Genomic DNA, 21,267 nt, shown 5'->3' with positions numbered 1-21,267 from the left:
GGCGATTGTTTATATAAAATCCAAAAATACATTATACGGTTGTCGTATATATAGCCTCATCACTACGAGTTCCAAATTTTAAAAAATAAGTGTATCATGGAATTCCCTCGATTGTAGTTAATTAAAATATTTTGGATCATACAATAACTAGGTTTGGTATTCCAAATGAATGTAAGTTTCATTTATAATGCATATTTAGAAAAACAAGGCCCACTAAATCCGTGATTGAGCTCCTTTAATATATGTTGGTGGTCCAGGAATGCATATTTGCAATAGATAAGGCTCATATTTGACTTCAGTTCCCTTTTAAGTCAATAAAAGAGTTTTAGGATTAGTACTGCCAACTGTAATGATATTTGTGATCGGTATCATATTCACCATTTGATGTATTCTAGTACCTCACAGTATATAAACACTTATCCTATCTTGTGAAAGTATCATATTCATCACTTGATGTATTCTAGTACCTCACATTATATAAACACTAATCCTATTCATATACTTTCCCTTGTATAACACCCAATAACTGCTGTGTACTGTTCTACTAAATATTAATAAAATTCCCTGTTTTTATCTTTCAGCATTTTTGTTTTGTTATTGTAGCAAATATAAAATGTAAATACATTCTGAATTATTTAAAAACTGCTGTTCATCAGGGGCCGTATGCATGAGGAGTGGATAAAACTAAACGCGGATTGCTAATCGCGTTTAAAGTTATTCGCTTTTTGGTATGCATAAACGTAAATGATGTCACGAATAGCTATCCGGCAGCGTTATTTTTAGATTGGGGGAACTCCTCGCCACGCATGGCATTCTGGAACCGAACATTGCGCTTACAATGTACTTTTGTAAACAAAAAGAAAAGTGTATCGTTTAATATTTATAAATAAATAAAATATATAAATACATTTATTTATAATAAAATAAAATAATAGGCCTAATACAAAAATAATAATGAAAATAAATAAAATTAAATACATAGTTATAAGAAGAAAAACAAAAATATATATAGCAATCCAGTTATTAACAGTCATTAAAAGTGCAGTATATATTTAGGAAGAGGTGCAAATTAAAAACAAATACTAATAAAATAGAGGCCAATAGTCTTGCCAAATGAATAAATAAATAAATAATGGGGGACCGAGATATAACATCCAGCATGCTAACAAAATATAGAAATGCAGATATAGAGGGAGATAACTGGAAAATAGGTCAAACACCAACCATAAAGCGACCGGGGGTGGGGTAGGAAATCTTCAAATTCGGGTAAAAACTAATAAACATTCGGGCAAAATGAGCTGGCCTTAAAACTTTTCTCTATGTATTTCTATCATTCTACTGACAGTATTATTTTTAACGTAACCCATGTAAAAGGAAGGAACTGTTTTATTAACGACGCACTCAACACATTTTATTTACGGTTCTATGGCGTCGGACATACGGTGAAATACCACAAAGATATTTAGGGAGGAAACCCGCTGTCGCCACTTCACGGGCTACTCTTTTCGATTAGCAGCTGAGATTATTTTATATGCACCATTCCATAGAGGATAGCACATATTACAGCCTTTGATATACATGTGTACCAGTTGTGGTGTACTGGCTGAGAGAGAGAGAGAGAGAGAGAGACAGCGATCCAGTCCTAGAGGGGGATAGGGAAGGAGGGGGAGGGGTAGAGGGAGAGAGAAATAACAAAGAAATACGCTACAGGTAAATCCTTTACTCAACCCGATTACCTGCACTTGACGACGATAATGTACTTTTTGTCAGAATTTATACTAATAAAGAATTGTTTTTTCATGTGGATTATGAGCCCCACACCTACCCACACCCCAACCCTACCACCACCGCAACAGTCTTCTTTTGGTTCAGTATACGAAATGGACTGAACATTTATGGAAATAAACACCCAGTGAAACTCACTTGAGGTTTTCTTAAATGAATTATGGGACACACAGTCGTAGTCTAAAATATGTTGGCACAACCCCCAAAAGAGAAAGGGGAACTGTTTTTAATACAGGGGCAATGTTTCGTTATTATTTAATAGCCATATAAAAGTAATAATATTAAAAAACGAAATAATATTTTTAAAATCTAAATGCAAATACATGTATACAATTTATAATCTGGAATAAAAGTTTTAAAATGTCATTAGTATTATTTAACACACATAAACAACTTTTAGAGGCATATCCAAGACATTGAAGGCTAATCTTAAACAACTAGTAATGTTAACTACTAGTATTTACACTTTTAATACATAGGGACTTAATTCCATGTTATACGTATATATACTCTATTCCATGTTGAAACTTAAAATACCATAAAAATAAATGACGTTTTGTACATATACAAAATATACAGAGAAATAAATAAAGGAACACTTAGTATTAAATACTATTATCGTCCTAATGTCTGTATAAAGTACGAAGATGTAATGTGGGAGTCACTGAATGACAGTAATGTGAGACTGGATGACAGTAACACAGTTAACTTCCTGACACAATAGATGAGTGTTTTTGTTGCAGTCACTATCTCCTGTAAGTGTTCGGGTGATCCCTTATTTCTTTCAATCAGTACATATTGCCAAACGCCCTGTAATACACAACAAACAACAATTCAAAGTAATATTTATAGTTTATTTCACCTTACAAATTGTGAAGAGTGAAGTATAGTGTAGAAGTAAATAAACCAAGTGTAGATAACTTAAGATAACCCATTTTAAATTGATAATTAAATTGGATGACATGTCAGAGGGAAAATGTAATTAAATACTTACTCAATGTACATTATTACTTAAAATTATTTTTTATTCTTTATCAGATTAAAAAAAAATTTCATGTATTTTTCATAATTATTTTGTTAATTTGTCGTTATTTTATGAATTGTTTTGCACTGTACTTCTCAATTATAATCATCTAACTGTAACATTATTTTCCTGTTGCATATTGATTTAATTTTAAAATTCAAAATGAAGATGTATGAAAAATGTCAAATATGAATGTCATTTTGTATTAACAGAGCATGTAAATCAGAATGTTCACATTTACTTATTACTTTGTCATCATCTACAGCTATCTTTAAGAGTAAATGTATATTAGTATATAACAGCTCTGCTATCAACATCATGAACCACTTGGGTTGAAATCTCTTTCCTATCAAAGTTATCATCTTGTAACAAAACAAAACCTGGATCACTGTCATTGAATTTCTCTGAATCAGATGGAGCTTTTTAGCACAGTTATACAGCATTACACAAACTGTCTTAGAAGGTTCCAAAAGGCACACATGCAACTTGCTTGAACTTTGTTCAGCTGTATATCTTCAATTTAGATGTAATTGGGTTCACAACCAGAGTAAACAGCAACTTATGTGCCATGTACCTGGAACAAAATGTTACAAATATGACATTTATGATAATAAGATGATCTGGGTAATAACAGGTGGGGTTTTTTTGGTTTTGTTTTGTTTTTGTTTTTGTTAAGAAAAAGAACAAATCATCTGCTTCAATAAGGTAAAAGAAGAAAGAAAAGAATTTGACAGCATTTCACAATATATATATATATATATATATATATATATATATATATATACACATATATATATATATATACACACATACATACATACATATATATATATAAAAGAATTTGACAGCATTTCACAATATATATTTATAGAGCACATATATATATATCTATCTCTCTCTCTCTCTCTCTCTCTCTCTCTCTCTCTCTCTCTCTCTCTCTCTCTCTCTCTCTCTCTCTCTCTCTCTCTCTCTCACACACACACACACACACTGTCTGCAGTACCTGCACATTGACCGAATGACATTTGATACATCCATATTTGTTTTGTGGTTTGGCACCTGCTGGAAAGCATTGTCAGTCCTCACCAAATTGTTGACTGATGTCTATAACATAAAATGAACACATACATAAATAAGTGAGTCAACGAATCAATGAAAATAGCTTATATAATTATTATATATCTTGCACATGTTTTCAATAAAAATAAAATTAAACTACTTGTTTCAGTTACGAAAACTATGTTCCGCTAAAAGGGTAGCCTACACTACAGTACTGTGCATGGCCATTTCAGTCATCCGGTGGTTTAATATTAATGACGCTGACAATTTTGTGAAAATCTAAAAAAATTATTTGCTTACCTTAGGCTAGTTGTTTGACAAGCCGTTGTCTATGTTCCCAAGCATACCCACCCCCAATAAAAACATACAGATTAATTTCTATATTTCAATTTTTGTATATTATGTTCCCCAAATAACCTTCCCATTTTTGGATAAGTTGTCGACGTGTTTTCGTGAACATACATGTATGACATAATCAAAGTTCGTGCTTATGTTATTTGAAGTTAAAAAGAAATAGGAAGTACAATGCCAATGGGAAAGTTTTTGATGGGGGATGGTTTTCGATAGGTTACATTAAAAGAATGAAGACAATGCATGGCGAGGTGGCAAATACAAACAGACTGAAATAAATATGTGATAATTATTACATAAAAACAAGTTTCTCACCGATCAGTTACTGTAGACATATTCAAAGTGTTGCAAACTTGTAGTAGATTTTTGACAGCGATGTTAACATGCCCAACCGACTGGACACTTCGATGTTTCCCGATATTTCATCTGTGATCTTCAGAATATCTTGTTGTTCAAATTTAAATTCTTCATGTTTTTCCACATTATAAAAAATGACAAATTGCTTTGTTCGATCAAGAAATAACCAATTTTGTTGACATATTTGCCTGTTTGTGAATCGCAACACAGCAGCGCGGCCATTTTCCTTTCAGACTTATCCGGCGGATTGGCCTTTATACGCAGAAAATGTAGCGAATAGCGTTATTCGCGTATAGGCTATTCGGTGAGCTCTATCCTGCCGTCATGCATACCAAATTACCCCACTTATCTGGCGGATAGGCACTATTCCCAGATAGTGGACTTATCCGCCCCTCATGCATACAGCCCCAGGTGGATAACAATTAAAAGGGAGGTAACTGTACTGCACACTCAATGCTTTGGTGGAAATGTGTTAATATTATTGAACATCTTTATTAAGTAACATACCCTGTGTATCCCTTCCACTTTTCCTTCTGACATGGGAATATCAATAATACCTAAAACAAAATTTTAAAAATTACAAAATAAAATAATATAATTAATCAGTCAAGTGAACATTAAAATGATTTTTGTTTCACTGACACAAGGCAAGTAAAATGTACAAATTGTCTGATGAAATATTCAATTTTTTATATATACGCAACACATACATAATTTATCTACAAATGTAATTAAAAAATTATTACATCAATATATGTGTGGAATGGGAGTGGTACAAGGAAGATCGTTGGAACTACTTTTAAAGGCCTACTGTCACAGATTTAAAGGAAACATGTCACGTGACCTATATTTGGCACCAACCATGTACAGTTAATGATAAATTGAATCACCTAAAAAAAAAAAAAAAAATTAATTACTTAAAATATCTCCATAAAAACACCCCCAGATACGAGCTCTTAGCAGAAATTGCCGATCTTTAATGAGCAGGGCAATCACGAGGTCCGTGACGTCAGAGACGCGTCGCTTGATCTGAAGCCTTACACTTAAAAGCATTAGTCCGTACCACACATAAAGAATCTAAGACTTGCACAGCTTACCAAAACAATGAGTGTTCGTTCGCAAAACATTTTGCCGTATCAATTTGAGCTGTTAGTAAATGAAGAAAGACACACATTTACTTACAACAGTGATACTGAAGAAAAAACGGATAGCGAGTCGGAGGGTGGAGAAACCGATGGTGCCAGACCAGACCGGTCGACCAATTTACAGCCCGGAGCCCGAAAGTAACCCGGAAACAAAACCAAAACTCGGATGCTAATGCCGAGGTGTATACTGTTCATATTTAGCATAAAGATACACCTCGATATGATGTATTTAAATATGTAAAAAATATAAATGTACGACAAACATTTTTTTTTTTTCTTTATAGAAAATATCGCATTTTTCATGTTCAGGCTGTACATAATGAAATCTGTATGCACAGTGTAAACAAACGCTCTAATTTACAAGGCGCTTCACTTTCATTATAAACTGACTTGTAAAACAACATAAATGACTTGAGAGTATAATCAACTTTTTAACTAAATATATTTCAATTTGCATCAATAGAATGAAATGAGGTTATAGTATTTTTCTCTCTTAAAAAAAAGCAGCATATTATTAGGCCTATTGGTAGGGTGTGTTAGATTAAAAACGACCACTCACGATACCCATGTGATAATTTTCTTTTCTTTGGTACTACGTAATTGATAATTTTGTAATTTTAGTTGGGAAAGTTTACTTAATCAAGGGTTTTACAGCATTATTTACAGTAATGAATCAGGGTGGCAACAGGTTACGCCACAATACCCTGTGATCTTAAAAAACTGGCAAGTATTTTGTACGTATGTCTAGACAGTGGTAATCACTTACCTGGTCGATACCCTGCAACATACACCTGCCAGTCAGGAATCACATGTGCAGGCCACGGAAAGAAAGGACCAATTAACTAAAACAACACTCCGATTCTCAAGTCAGCCCATGGATGAAACATAATAGTTATTTCGACACCGACAGTAGTGGTTTATTTTGTATTGAACTTCGTGTTACTTGTGGGCTTCGGGCGATGAGGAACGTTTTTGTGATGTACTCTGCCCGAAGATTAAAATCATTATTTAAAATTATTTGTGTTTTTTTTAAAACATATTTAAATACATCGTACTGAGATGTATCTTCATGCCAAATCCTATGTTTGTATATGCCATATTTAATTAATTATTGACATTTCCTTCTTCGGACGGTGAATACAGATTTTGTTATGTAGGCCTAACATGAAAAATCTCTTCTTTAAAAAAACAAAAAAATCTACATTTTTGTTTTAACATATATAAATACATCATGCTGAGGTGTATCTTTGTGCCAAATATGTAGAATGTACACCTCGGCATTCGCAACAGAGTACTGTTTTTGTCTCTGGGTAACGTTCGGGTTCCGGGCTGTAAATACTAAAATAGGCTGACACCAAAGTACTATGCGGTGTTGGTGTCCAATCTTTTGTTTTACGATAAAATATACGCGTCTTTCTTCGGATACAATCCTTTGGAAAACCGTAAAAAGACAATCCCGATCGTTTAAACTGTTTATTTTTACACCCAAAGGCCGCGCAGTACGGCAGTGCTGGACTGAAAAGATCGTAAGGCCCTTACTCCATATATAAACAGTTAACAACAATGGAAGAGTACAGCGGCTCTGACGTCACTTCCCTTTTTTTCCGAACGCTCACGAATAAATATGCATAAATCGTACTTTGATACTGATTGGCGTAATTTCTTCATTTTAAGTTAACTACGCGTATTTTATTGTTATATACTTATTTGTATATTATTTTTATATCATTTTGCTTTTAAAATGAGCTATAATATGGTCTCATGACATGTTTCCTTTAAGGACCTTGTTTCTCTAAAAATGGATAATAAATAAAAATTACATTAATTGTTGGAAACCAAATCTAGCTACTGCATCACCTTAACTGAACCATGATGGAGTGAAATCCATGTCAACCCTCTTGGCAATTTTTGTTTTAGAATTATGAACCATTGCCATAATTCAATTATTTTGAGAGTATGGTGGTTATGAAGCTGGTTGAATAAAGTACATTTAGGGACAAATGAAATTATTTGTGTTCAGGTAATACTTTGTTAGACCATTAAATAGGTCAGTGGTCTGTGACAATATACCTGACAATAAGCATGTGACTGCGTGTCATGTGACTATAAAAATAGCATTCCCTACACAACATTAATTTACAAAGTTCTTTATATAATTATTTCACACACATAGTTGTCCCATTTGGGAATATCAATTATTGCTTTACTTTTCTGCAATTTTTTTTTTTATACATATGGATTTCAAGAAATAACTTTTTGACAGACTGACCTTCAGATGGCTTTGGAATTCCTTTTACAATCACCCAGTACATTTTCATTACTTCCTGCTTTCGAAAAGCATTTTTCAACCTCCATGCCATTTCTGGAGTTCTTAAAATAAAACCAGCTATTATAAGACAATTCAAATATAGCACAAAATAAAATATAATAATATCAAATAAATATATATAATTATGGTACAATGTTTTTAAGAGAACTACAGTAGAGTGTTTTTAGAAAACTGCAGTACAATGTTTTTAGAGAACCACTGTACTATGTTTTAAAGAGAACTGCAGTACAAAGTTTTCGAGAACTGCAGTACAATGTTTTCGAGAGAACTACAGTACAATGTTTTCGAGAACTACAGTTCAATGTTTTCGAGAACTACAGTTCAATGTTTTCGAGAACTACAGTACAATGTTTTAAAGAGAACTGCAGTACAATGTTTTCGAGAACTACAATACAATGTTTCCGAGAACTACAGTACAGTGTTTTTAGAGAACTACAGTACAATGTTTTAAGAGGACTAGCAGATGTCACACTAGAAATAATTTTATATTAGCCAATTTTCAGTATATGTAGAGTATTGTTTGAAAATTAATAAAAAGTGGACAGTTTAAACAATGTTTTATTAGCCAAATAGAAACACTGTAGACACTTTCGATAAAAATTATCAATTGACTAATTTTGCAATGGGCCGGGTAAACCCTTTATAGCTGCCCTAATGATGTGCAGAATGTAAGAGTTGCCCCAGCACCAGGACTCACTTTGCTAGGAGCATCACGCCGGTGGTTTCTTTGTCCAGTCTGTGCACAAGATGCAGCATGTTGATGTTTTCTTTACCAGACAACATGTCACAGAGCTGAGGTAAGAGTTGACCCACACTGACTCGCACCCCGGGACCACCTGTAAAAACAAAACACATCATGTCACAGACCACCTGTAAGAATAAAACACATCATGTCACAGACCACCTGTAAGAATAAAACACGTTACAGACCACCTGTAAGAACAAAACACAACATGTCACAGAGCTGAGGTAAGAACAAAACACAACATGTCACAGACCACCTGTAAAAACAAAACACAACATGTCACAGACCACCTGTAAAAACAAAACACATCATGTCACAGACCACCTGTAAGAATAAAACACGTTACAGACCACCTGTAAGAACAAAACACAACATGTCACAGACCACCTGTAAGAACAAAACACAACATGTTACTGACCACCTGTGAGAACAAAACACAACATGTCACAGAGTTGACACACACTGACTCACACCCTGGGACCACCTGTAAGAACAAAACAAAACATGTCACAGAGTTGACACACACTGACTCACACCCTGGGACCACCTGTAAGAACAAAACACAACATGTCACAGACCACCTGTAAGAACAAAACAAAACATGTTACAGAGTTGACCCACACTGACTCACACCCTGGGACCACCTGTAAGAACAAAACAAAACATGTCACAGACCACCTGTGAGAACAAAACACAACATGTTACAGACCACCTGTGAGAACAAAACACATGTCACAGACCACCTGTGAGAACAAAACACACATGTCACAGACCACCTGTGAGAACAAAACACATGTCACAGACCACCTGTGAGAACAAAACACAACATGTTACAGACCACCTGTGAGAACAAAACACCACAACATGTCACAGACCACCCGTAAGAAGAAAACACAACATGTCACAGACCACCTGTAAGAACAAAACACAACATGTTACAGACCACCTGTGAGAACAAAACACATGTCACAGACCACCTGTAAGAACAAAACACATGTCACAGACCACCTGTAAGAATAAAACACAACATGTCACAGAACACATGTAGAAACAAAACACACGTCACAGACCACCTGTAAGAACAAAACACAACATGTCACAGACCACCTGTAAGAACAAAACACAACATGTTACAGACCACCTGTGAGAACAAAACACAACATGTCACAGACCACCTGTAAGAACAAAACACAACATGTCACAGAGTTGACCCACACTGACTCTCACCCCGGGACCACCTGTAAGAACCAAACACAACATGTCACAGACCACCTGTAAGAAGAAAACACAACATGTCACAGACCACCTGTAAGAACAAAACACAACATGTCACAGAGTTGACACACACTGATTCACACCCCGGGATCACCTGTAAGAACCAAACACATCATGTCACAGACCACCTGTAAGAACAAAAAACAACATGTTACAGGCCACCTGTGAGAACAAAACACAACATGTCACAGAGTTGACCCACACTGACTCACACCCCAGGACCACCTGTAAGAACAAAACACATGTCACAGACCACCTGTAGAATCAAAACACAACATGTCACAGACCACCTGTAGAATCAAAACACAACATGTCACAGACCACCTGTAGAATCAAAACACAACATGTCACAGACCACCTGTAGAATCATGTCACAGACCACCTGTAGAATCAAAACACAACATGTCACAGACCACCTGTAGAATCAAAACACAACATGTCACAGACCACCTGTAGAATCAAAACACAACATGTCACAGACCACCTGTAGAATCAAAACACAACATGTCACAGACCACCTGTAGAATCAAAACACAACATGTCACAGACCACCTGTAGAATCAAAACACAACATGTCACAGACCACCTGTAGAATCAAAACACAACATGTCACAGACCACCTGTAGAATCAAAACACAATCAGGGTTTCTGCCAGAGGGTAAAATGGGTAAGGCGCCATACCCAAATGTTTGGCAGATTTTAATTTTTTGGGGACAAAATTAATTACTCTTATCATTACTGTATGACTGTGGTTGCATTCAATTCCATAGCGACATACCCAAAAATGTCTTTCTGGCAAAAACACTGACACCCTGGAACCACCTGTAAGAACAAAACACAACGTGTCACAGCTGACCCACGTGACTGTCTGGGAAGAATAACAAAATATTCAAAGAAAGAAACTGAATGAGTAACAAACGATCAACATTAAAATATTTCTGAAACATTTACACATAATCATTATGATAATACATCAGACCTTGCCTTTTAAGGTGCGCGGGTGCGATCGCACTCGCACAGCGCCCATAATTTCAATCTTGCGAGTGTGAAAAATAACACACGTTACACTTAACAAAGAGCGCACGTAAAATAATTTTGTATATTGATTACCACTATTTACCATATGCAGCTGATAGGAAGATCCGTTTAATAATACAAGAAAAAAATGTTACAAGAACGGTAGCATCCATGCAAGATTTTAATGTATGACTGGTACTTATCTTTGCTATACAAATCTGAAAACACAGGTTTAATAGACATCTTTGAAGACATACCAACCCAATCAAAACGTCTTTGCCTATTTAATTTATTATTAATTAGAAACAATCCATTTTCGTAAGGTAATTGATCACAACGTCTGATAAGGATAACTCATTTATACTGTTCATATAGTTCTGACAAAAAGAGAAAAGGGATTGAATTAAATAGTGCCTTATGTAGCCTACACAAGTGAACTCGCTACGGAAATCAGCAAAGTCGGTACAATTGTCTCGATTAGTTCATAACTGTTAAGAGTACAAAGCGTACGCAAGGTCCTGAAAATGGCAATCGTGTAATTTTATACTTTCTTTTTAAAAAACACAACAATAAAAAATTAAATTTAGACGGAATAATAAAAAAGAAGGAAAAGAAATGGTAATAGGTATGTAGGAATAAGGCTAGGTATTTTTTTTACCAATGAATGTGCATGTTATATGTTCACACTATAGTAACAGTAATCAATGATCATTGCCCACTATTTAAAGGGACATTCCTGAGTTTGCTGCAATTTTTAAGATGTGATCGACTAACAGACACTTTTTGACGATCTAATATATAATATATTTTTCTTCATAAAATATTAAGTGTCTGTATATTAAACGTGTTTCTGGTCGTTCTAATATTTGTACTGCTTTAAATTTCATTTTATTTCCTCAAAAATATTTTTCTTTCATACGTACAACGTTATTTGAAGACAAAATCCAGTTTGGGCTTCTTACAAATATTAAGACGACCAGAAACACATTGAATATGTAGACACTGATATTCTAAAAAAGAAAATATATTTATCACATAAGTTTAACCGCAGAAATATTTTATTAGTCGGAAACATCTTGCAGCAAACTCAGGAATGTCCCTTTAATTTGTGTTTCGTTTGTTAGAAAGTCACAGCTAGATCATGTGACTGGAACATAATTTGATGTGCAGTACTCTGTGGCATATTAACCAATCAGAGCTATCCCATCTATCCTAATCATGTTCGTTGTACATAATAATGAAATTCAAGACAAGTTAATTCCTATATATATGTTTAGCTGCACGCTCATCAAAACCATCTAACACAGAAAAGGTATATATATATATATATATAATTGTGTGCATCAAATTATCTGAATAGAGATATTGTAATTAAAAAATCAAATTGTCTGCATCAGTGTATACATGTCATAATTATATTTGATAGTACTACTCCTGAAACTTTTTAATAAATTATAACTCCATTCTTGAAAGGGAAAAGAAGTCAGACTACATTAATGAACCAAACACAAAATTAGAAGAAAACATTATTGGTTAATTGGTTCATTTTTGCAACAAATGTCTCTGCATTTACATGTACCAATTACTTCATAAATTAATAATGCTTGGTTTTCACTCTCCTTAGCATTTTGATGAGTGCGATTTTTTTAAAATATGTGTTTGTTATCAAGGATTTTTTTGCGATCATCATCTTTAACAGTATTACAATATTTTAAAGTGAATTACTCCCTTTCTTATGTTATTTTAAATAAGAAACTTAGCACAGGGAAACCTTCGGTGTTGGTAGTTACCCATACCAGTTGAGAACATCAAACTTAGCACAGGGAAACCTGCAGTGTTGGTAGTTACCCACACCAGTTGAGAGCATCAAACTTAGCACAGGGAAACCTGCAGTGTTGGTAGTTACCCACACCAGTTGAGAGCATCAAACTTAGCACAGGGAAACCTGCAGTGTTGGTAGTTACCCATACCAGTTGAGAGCATCAAACTTAGCACAGGGAAACCTTCGGTGTTGGTAGTTACCCACACCAGTTGAGAGCATCAAACTTAGCACAGGGAAACCTTCGGTGTTGGTAGTTACCCACACCAGTTGAGAACATCAAACTTAGCACAGGGAAACCTGCAGTGTTGGTAGTTACCCACACCAGTTGAGAACATCAAACTTAGCACAGGGAAACCTTCGGTGTTGGTAGTTACCCACACCAGTTGAGAGCATCAAACTTAGCACAGGGAAACCTGCAGTGTTGGTAGTTACCCACACCAGCTGAGAGCATCAAACTTAGCACAGGGAAACCTGCAGTGTTGGTAGTTACCCACACCAGTTGAGAGCATCAAACTTAGCACAGGGAAACCTTCGGTGTTGGTAGTTACCCACACCAGTTGAGAGCATCAAACTTTATGAAAGCAAAACAATGTTTATTTGAATGAAAACTATTTGGGATCATATGGTTATTTTGGCACATGGTCAAGTTAAAGAGAGAGGAAACCTGCTGTGCCACATAGACTATTCCTAACGATAAAGCAGCAAGGGATCTGTGATATACACTGTCCTGTGGACAGGACAGCACATACCACACACTAACATATCAGTTCTGAGCAGCTATTAGCTAACGGTGTACAAATTAATTTGTACAAGCAGTTAAGGACTGTCTCTTATTTCTGTTTGACGTTCATCTGGGTATGAACAAAGAAAATCATCTGCAAACACATAAATAACACAATCCTTATAGTTAAATTTGAGACATACTTACTAATAATAACACTAAAAGTTCATATTTTAGTTTTAATAAATGTTTTGGTTCCAAACAATAAAGCTCAATAAGACAAAGTACCAAGATCAAGTTACATCATCAGATATGACGCTATTTTTACAGTCATAAAAAAATTAACAAACTTGTGTTGTTATGGCTAGATCAAAGGCATTGTCATGACAATGTAATTATTAATTGTTAAATTCACCATGAGAAGGAAGACCATAAGGTTTGTAGATGGCAATTACATCAAACTTGCGTTGTTACGGTTAGATCAAAGGCATTGTAATGACAATATAATTAATTGTTAAACTCACCATGAGAAGGAAGACCATAAGGTTTGTAGATGGCAATTACATCACCTAAAATAAAATGAAAGGCAAACTTAACTCACATCTGTTGAGTTGTGGGTGGGACTGAGGGAGGGCGTCATCATGCGACTTCTTTGTCAAATATCACATCTGTTGAGTTGTGGGTGGGACTGAGGGAGGGCGTCATCATGCGACTTCTTTGTCAAATATCACATCTGTTGAGTTGTGGGTGGGACTGAGGATGGGCGTCATCATGCGATTTCTTTGTCAAATATGACATCTGTTGAGTTGTGGGTGGGACTGAGGATGGGCGTCATCATGCGATTTCTTTGTCAAATATGACATCTGTTGAGTTGTGGGTGGGACTGAGGGAGGGCGTCATCATGCGACTTCTTTGTCAAATATCACATCTGTTGTGTTGTGGGTGGGACTGAGGGAGGGTGTCATCATGCGACTTCTTTGTCAAATATCACATCTGTTGAGTTGCGGGTGGGACTGAGGGAGGGCGTCATCATGCGACTTCTTTGTCAAATATCACATCTGTTGAGTTGTGGGTGGGACTGAGGGAGGGCGTCATCATGCGACTTCTTTGTCAAATATCACATCTGTTGTGTTGTGGGTGGGACTGAGGGAGGGTGTCATCATGCGACTTCTTTGTCAAATATGACATCTGTTGAGTTGCGGGTGGGACTGAGGGAGGGCGTCATCATGCGACTTCTTTGTCAAATATCACATCTGTTGAGTTGCGGGTGGGACTGAGGGAGGGCGTCATCATGCGACTTCTTTGTCAAATATCAGCAACATCTTTTTATATGCTAATTCTCATAAACGGGACAACACATACCATGATCTTTGATTATAGATAATACCAATTGCACTAGCTGGGAGAGGAGAAAAGTCTTGACAGGTCCACCATTTTCTACTTGGAAAAAGCCCTCCATTACCATTGCTCTATCCACTGTGTACATGTAGTACACCCCTTGCTTTAAACTACTCTTTTATACTGCATCCACATCCCTAAGTTATTCTTCTATATACTGCAACCCCCTGCTAATTGTTGGGGGGGGGGGGGGGAGGCATGACTAGTGTTGCCTTCAGTTTAATAACAAAAATAAAGGCACCAAGGAAAGTGTGACGAGAACAAAGCCAACTTACTTTTTATCAAGTTTTCTCACAAAAATAATTTAACTATCATGCCTTGGCCTCTAGCCAATGCAGTTTATTGTATGGATGCCTTTTACCATCGTACCAATGATAACTTCACTATCATGCCTTGGCCTCTAGCCAATGCAGTTTATTGTATGGATGACTTTTACCATCGTACCAATGATAATTTTACTACTTCTTACATACACATGGAGTGCATGGGAAGGCCACTGTGGCAAACCAAGTAGGGTAAACAGCATTTTTCTCGTCATCAACAACATTCAATTTTCGGGACAGAATGACAAGAAAGAAGGGCAACCATGGCTGTTATTGTCACTGCTGTGGTAAAATGTGAACCCTGTGCAGTACGTGTCTATATGTGATATTAGTACATACTACTAAAACTAGTACTGATAGATATTAGTACATACTACTAAAACTAGTACTGATAAATGATTAACAGTGGTTGTCAGTGTACATGTGATATTAGTACATACTACTAAAACTAGTACTGATAAATGATTAACAGTGGTTGTCAGTGTACATGTGATATTAGTACATAATACTAAAACTAGTACTGATAAATGATTAGCAGTGGTTGTCAGAGTGTACATGTGATATTAGTACATACTACTAAAACTAGTACTGATAAATGATTAGCAGTGGTTGTCAGTGTACATGTGATATTAGTACATAATACTAAAACTAGTACTGATAAATGATTAGCAGTGGTTGTCAGAGTGTACATGTGATATTAGTACATACTACTAAAACTAGTACTGATAAATGATTAGCAGTGGTTGTCAGAGTGTACATGTGATATTAGTACATACTACTAAAACTAGTACTGATAAATGATTAGCAGTGGTTGTCAGAGTGTACATGTATACATGTGATATTAGTACATAATACTAAAACTAGTACTGATAAATGATTAGCAGTGGTTGTCAGAGTGTACATGTGATATTAGTACATACTACTAAAACTAGTACTGATAAATGATTAGCAGTGGTTGTCAGAGTGTACATGTGATATTAGTACATACTACTAAAACTAGTACTGATAAATGATTAGCAGTGGTTGTCAGAGTGTACATGTATATATGTGATATTAGTACATACTACTAAAACTAGTACTGATAAATGATTAGCAGTGGTTGTCAGAGTGTACATGTATACATGTGATATTAGTACATACTACTAAAACTAGTACTGATAAATGATTAGCAGTAGTTGTCAGAGTGTACATGTGATATTAGTACATAATACTAAAACTAGTACTGATAAATGATTAACAGTGGTTGTCAGAGTGTACATGTGATATTAGTACATACTACTAAAACTAGTACTGATAAATGATTAGCAGTGGTTGTCAGAGTGTACATGTGATATTAGTACATAATACTAAAACTAGTACTGATAAATGATTAGCAGTGGTTGTCAGTGTACATGTGATATTAGTACATACTACTAAAACTAGTACTGATAAATGATTAGCAGTGGTTGTCAGAGTGTACATGTGATATTAGTACATACTACTAAAACTAGTACTGATAAATGATTAGCAGTGGTTGTCAGAGTGTACATGTATATATGTGATATTAGTACATACTACTAAAACTAGTACTGATAAATGATTAGCAGTGGTTGTCAGAGTGTACATGTGATATTAGTACATACTACTAAAACTAGTACTGATAAATGATTAGCAGTGGTTGTCAGTGTACATGTGATATTAGTACATAATACTAAAACTAGTACTGATAAATGATTAGCAGTGGTTGTCAGAGTGTACATGTGATATTAGTACATACTACTAAAACTAGTACTGATAAATGATTAGCAGTGGTTGTCAGAGTGTACATGTGATATTAGTACATACTACTAAAACTAGTACTGATAAATGATTAGCAGTGGTTGTCAGAGTGTACATGTGATATTAGTACATACTACTAAAACTAGTACTGATAAATATTAGTACATACTACTAAAACTAGTACTGATAAATGATTAGCAGTGGTTGTCAGTGTACATGTGATATTAGTACATACTACTAAAACTAGTACTGATAGATATTAGTACATACTACTAAAACTAGTACTGATAAATGATTAACAGTGGTTGTCAGAGTGTACATGTGATATTAGTACATACTACTAAAACTAGTACTGATAAATGATTAGCAGTGGTTGTCAGTGTACATGTGATATTAGTACATACTACTAAAACTAGTACTGATAAATATTAGTACATACTACTAAAACTAGTACTGATAAATGATTAGCAGTGGTTGTCAGTGTACATGTGATATTAGTACATACTACTAAAACTAGTACTGATAGATATTAGTACATACTACTAAAACTAGTACTGATAAATGATTAACAGTGGTTGTCAGAGTGTACATGTGATATTAGTACATACTACTAAAACTAGTACTGATAAATGATTAGCAGTGGTTGTCAGAGTGTACATGTATACATGTGATATTAGTACATACTACTAAAACTAGTACTGATAAATGATTAGCAGTAGTTGTCAGAGTGTACATGTGATATTAGTACATACTACTAAAACTAGTACTGATAAATGATTAACAGTGGTTGTCAGAGTGTACATGTGATATTAGTACATACTACTAAAACTAGTACTGATAAATGATTAGCAGTGGTTGTCAGAGTGTACATGTATACATGTGATATTAGTACATACTACTAAAACTAGTACTGATAAATGATTAGCAGTAGTTGTCAGAGTGTACATGTGATATTAGTACATAATACTAAAACTAGTACTGATAAATGATTAACAGTGGTTGTCAGAGTGTACATGTGATATTAGTACATACTACTAAAACTAGTACTGATAAATGATTAGCAGTGGTTGTCAGAGTGTACATGTGATATTAGTACATAATACTAAAACTAGTACTGATAAATGATTAGCAGTGGTTGTCAGTGTACATGTGATATTAGTACATACTACTAAAACTAGTACTGATAAATGATTAGCAGTGGTTGTCAGTGTACATGTGATATTAGTACATACTACTAAAACTAGTACTGATAAATGATTAGCAGTGGTTGTCAGAGTGTACATGTGATATTAGTACATACTACTAAAACTAGTACTGATAAATGATTAGCAGTGGTTGTCAGAGTGTACATGTGATATTAGTACATACTACTAAAACTAGTACTGATAAATGATTAGCAGTGGTTGTCAGAGTGTACATGTGATATTAGTACATACTACTAAAACTAGTACTGATAAATGATTAACAGTGGTTGTCAGTGTACATGTGATATTAGTACATAATACTAAAACTAGTACTGATAAATGATTAGCAGTGGTTGTCAGAGTGTACATGTGATATTAGTACATACTACTAAAACTAGTACTGATAAATGATTAGCAGTGGTTGTCAGTGTACATGTGATATTAGTACATAATACTAAAACTAGTACTGATAAATGATTAGCAGTGGTTGTCAGAGTGTACATGTGATATTAGTACATACTACTAAAACTAGTACTGATAAATGATTAGCAGTGGTTGTCAGAGTGTACATGTGATATTAGTACATACTACTAAAACTAGTACTGATAAATGATTAGCAGTGGTTGTCAGAGTGTACATGTGATATTAGTACATACTACTAAAACTAGTACTGATAAATGATTAGCAGTGGTTGTCAGAGTGTACATGTATACATGTGATATTAGTACATAATACTAAAACTAGTACTGATAAATGATTAGCAGTGGTTGTCAGAGTGTACATGTGATATTAGTACATACTACTAAAACTAGTACTGATAAATGATTAGCAGTGGTTGTCAGAGTGTACATGTGATATTAGTACATACTACTAAAACTAGTACTGATAAATGATTAGCAGTGGTTGTCAGAGTGTACATGTATATATGTGATATTAGTACATACTACTAAAACTAGTACTGATAAATGATTAGCAGTGGTTGTCAGAGTGTACATGTATATATGTGATATTAGTACATACTACTAAAACTAGTACTGATAAATGATTAGCAGTGGTTGTCAGTGTACATGTGATATTAGTACATACTACTAAAACTAGTACTGATAAATATTAGTACATACTACTAAAACTAGTACTGATAAATGATTAGCAGTGGTTGTCAGTGTACATGTGATATTAGTACATACTACTAAAACTAGTACTGATAAATGATTAGCAGTAGTTGTCAGAGTGTACATGTATACATGTGATATTAGTACATACTACTAAAACTAGTACTGATAAATGATTAGCAGTGGTTGTCAGAGTGTACATGTGATATTAGTACATAATACTAAAACTAGTACTGATAAATGATTAACAGTGGTTGTCAGAGTGTACATGTGATATTAGTACATACTACTAAAACTAGTACTGATAAATGATTAGCAGTGGTTGTCAGAGTGTACATGTGATATTAGTACATAATACTAAAACTAGTACTGATAAATGATTAGCAGTGGTTGTCAGAGTGTACATGTGATATTAGTACATACTACTAAAACTAGTACTGATAAATGATTAGCAGTGGTTGTCAGAGTGTACATGTGATATTAGTACATACTACTAAAACTAGTACTGATAAATGATTAGCAGTGGTTGTCAGAGTGTGTACATGTGATATTAGTACATACTACTAAAACTAGTACTGATAAATGATTAGCAGTGGTTGTCAGAGTGTACATGTGATATTAGTACATACTACTAAAACTAGTACTGATAAATGATTAGCAGTGGTTGTCAGAGTGTACATGTATATATGTGATATTAGTACATACTACTAAAACTAGTACTGATAAATGATTAGCAGTGGTTGTCAGAGTGTACATGTGATATTAGTACATACTACTAAAACTAGTACTGATAAATGATTAGCAGTGGTTGTCAGAGTGTACATGTGATATTAGTACATACTACTAAAACTAGTACTGATAAATGATTAGCAGTGGTTGTCAGAGTGTACATGTGATATTAGTACATACTACTAAAACTAGTACTGATAAATGATTAGCAGTGGTTGTCAGAGTGTACATGTGATATTAGTACATACTACTAAAACTAGTACTGATAAATGATTAGCAGTGGTTGTCAGAGTGTACATGTGATATTAGTACATACTACTAAAACTAGTACTGATAAATGATTAACAGTGGTTGTCAGAGTGTACATGTATATATGTGATATTAGTACATACTACTAAAACTAGTACTGATAAATGATTAGCAGTGGTTGTCAGAGTGTACATGTGATATTAGTACATACTACTAAAACTAGTACTGATAAATGATTAGCAGTGGTTGTCAGAGTGTACATAATGTGATATTAGTACATACTACTAAAACTAGTACTGATAAATGATTAGCAGTGGTTGTCAGTGTACATGTGATATTAGTACATACTACTAAAACTAGTACTGATAAATGATTAGCATAGTGTTAGTACATACTACTAAAACTAGTACTGATAAATGATTAACAGTGGTTGTCAGAGTGTACATGTGATATTAGTACATACTACTAAAACTAGTACTGATAAATGATTAGCAGTGGTTGTCAGAGTGTACATGTATACATGTGATATTAGTACATACTACTAAAACTAGTACTGATAAATGATTAGCAGTGGTTGTCAGAGTGTACATGTGATATTAGTACATACTACTAAAACTAGTACTGATAAATGATTAGCAGTGGTTGTCAGAGTGTACATGTGATATTAGTACATACTACTAAAACTAGTACTGATAAATGATTAGCAGTGGTTGTCAGAGTGTACATGTGATATTAGTACATACTACTAAAACTAGTACTGATAAATGATTAGCAGTGGTTGTCAGAGTGTACATGTGATATTAGTACATACTACTAAAACTAGTACTGATAAATGATTAGCAGTGGTTGTCAGAGTGTACATGTGATATTAGTACATACTACTA

At 34.5% G+C, this 21,267-nt stretch overlaps 1 protein-coding gene across 1 annotated transcript in view; it reads right to left on the bottom strand.

The window, feature by feature from the left end:
- Positions 1–21,267, bottom strand: part of LOC121367341 — a 44,670-nt gene that overhangs the window by 15,702 nt on the left and 7,701 nt on the right. The window contains exons 3-6 of the mRNA XM_041491446.1: positions 14,155–14,199; positions 8,748–8,886; positions 7,991–8,091; positions 5,084–5,133 (exon numbers count right to left, since the gene is read on the bottom strand). Coding sequence (XP_041347380.1) covers positions 5,084–5,133; positions 7,991–8,091; positions 8,748–8,886; positions 14,155–14,199 — 335 coding nt within the window. The remainder of the gene's footprint in view (positions 1–5,083; positions 5,134–7,990; positions 8,092–8,747; positions 8,887–14,154; positions 14,200–21,267) is intronic.

Source organism: Gigantopelta aegis, chromosome 3 (assembly GCF_016097555.1).
Source record: "Gigantopelta aegis isolate Gae_Host chromosome 3, Gae_host_genome, whole genome shotgun sequence".
Classification (NCBI taxonomy): Eukaryota; Metazoa; Mollusca; class Gastropoda; order Neomphalida; family Peltospiridae; genus Gigantopelta; species Gigantopelta aegis.
Note: the sequence above shows the minus strand (reverse complement) of the source record. Positions and strands in the feature narration are given on the sequence as shown.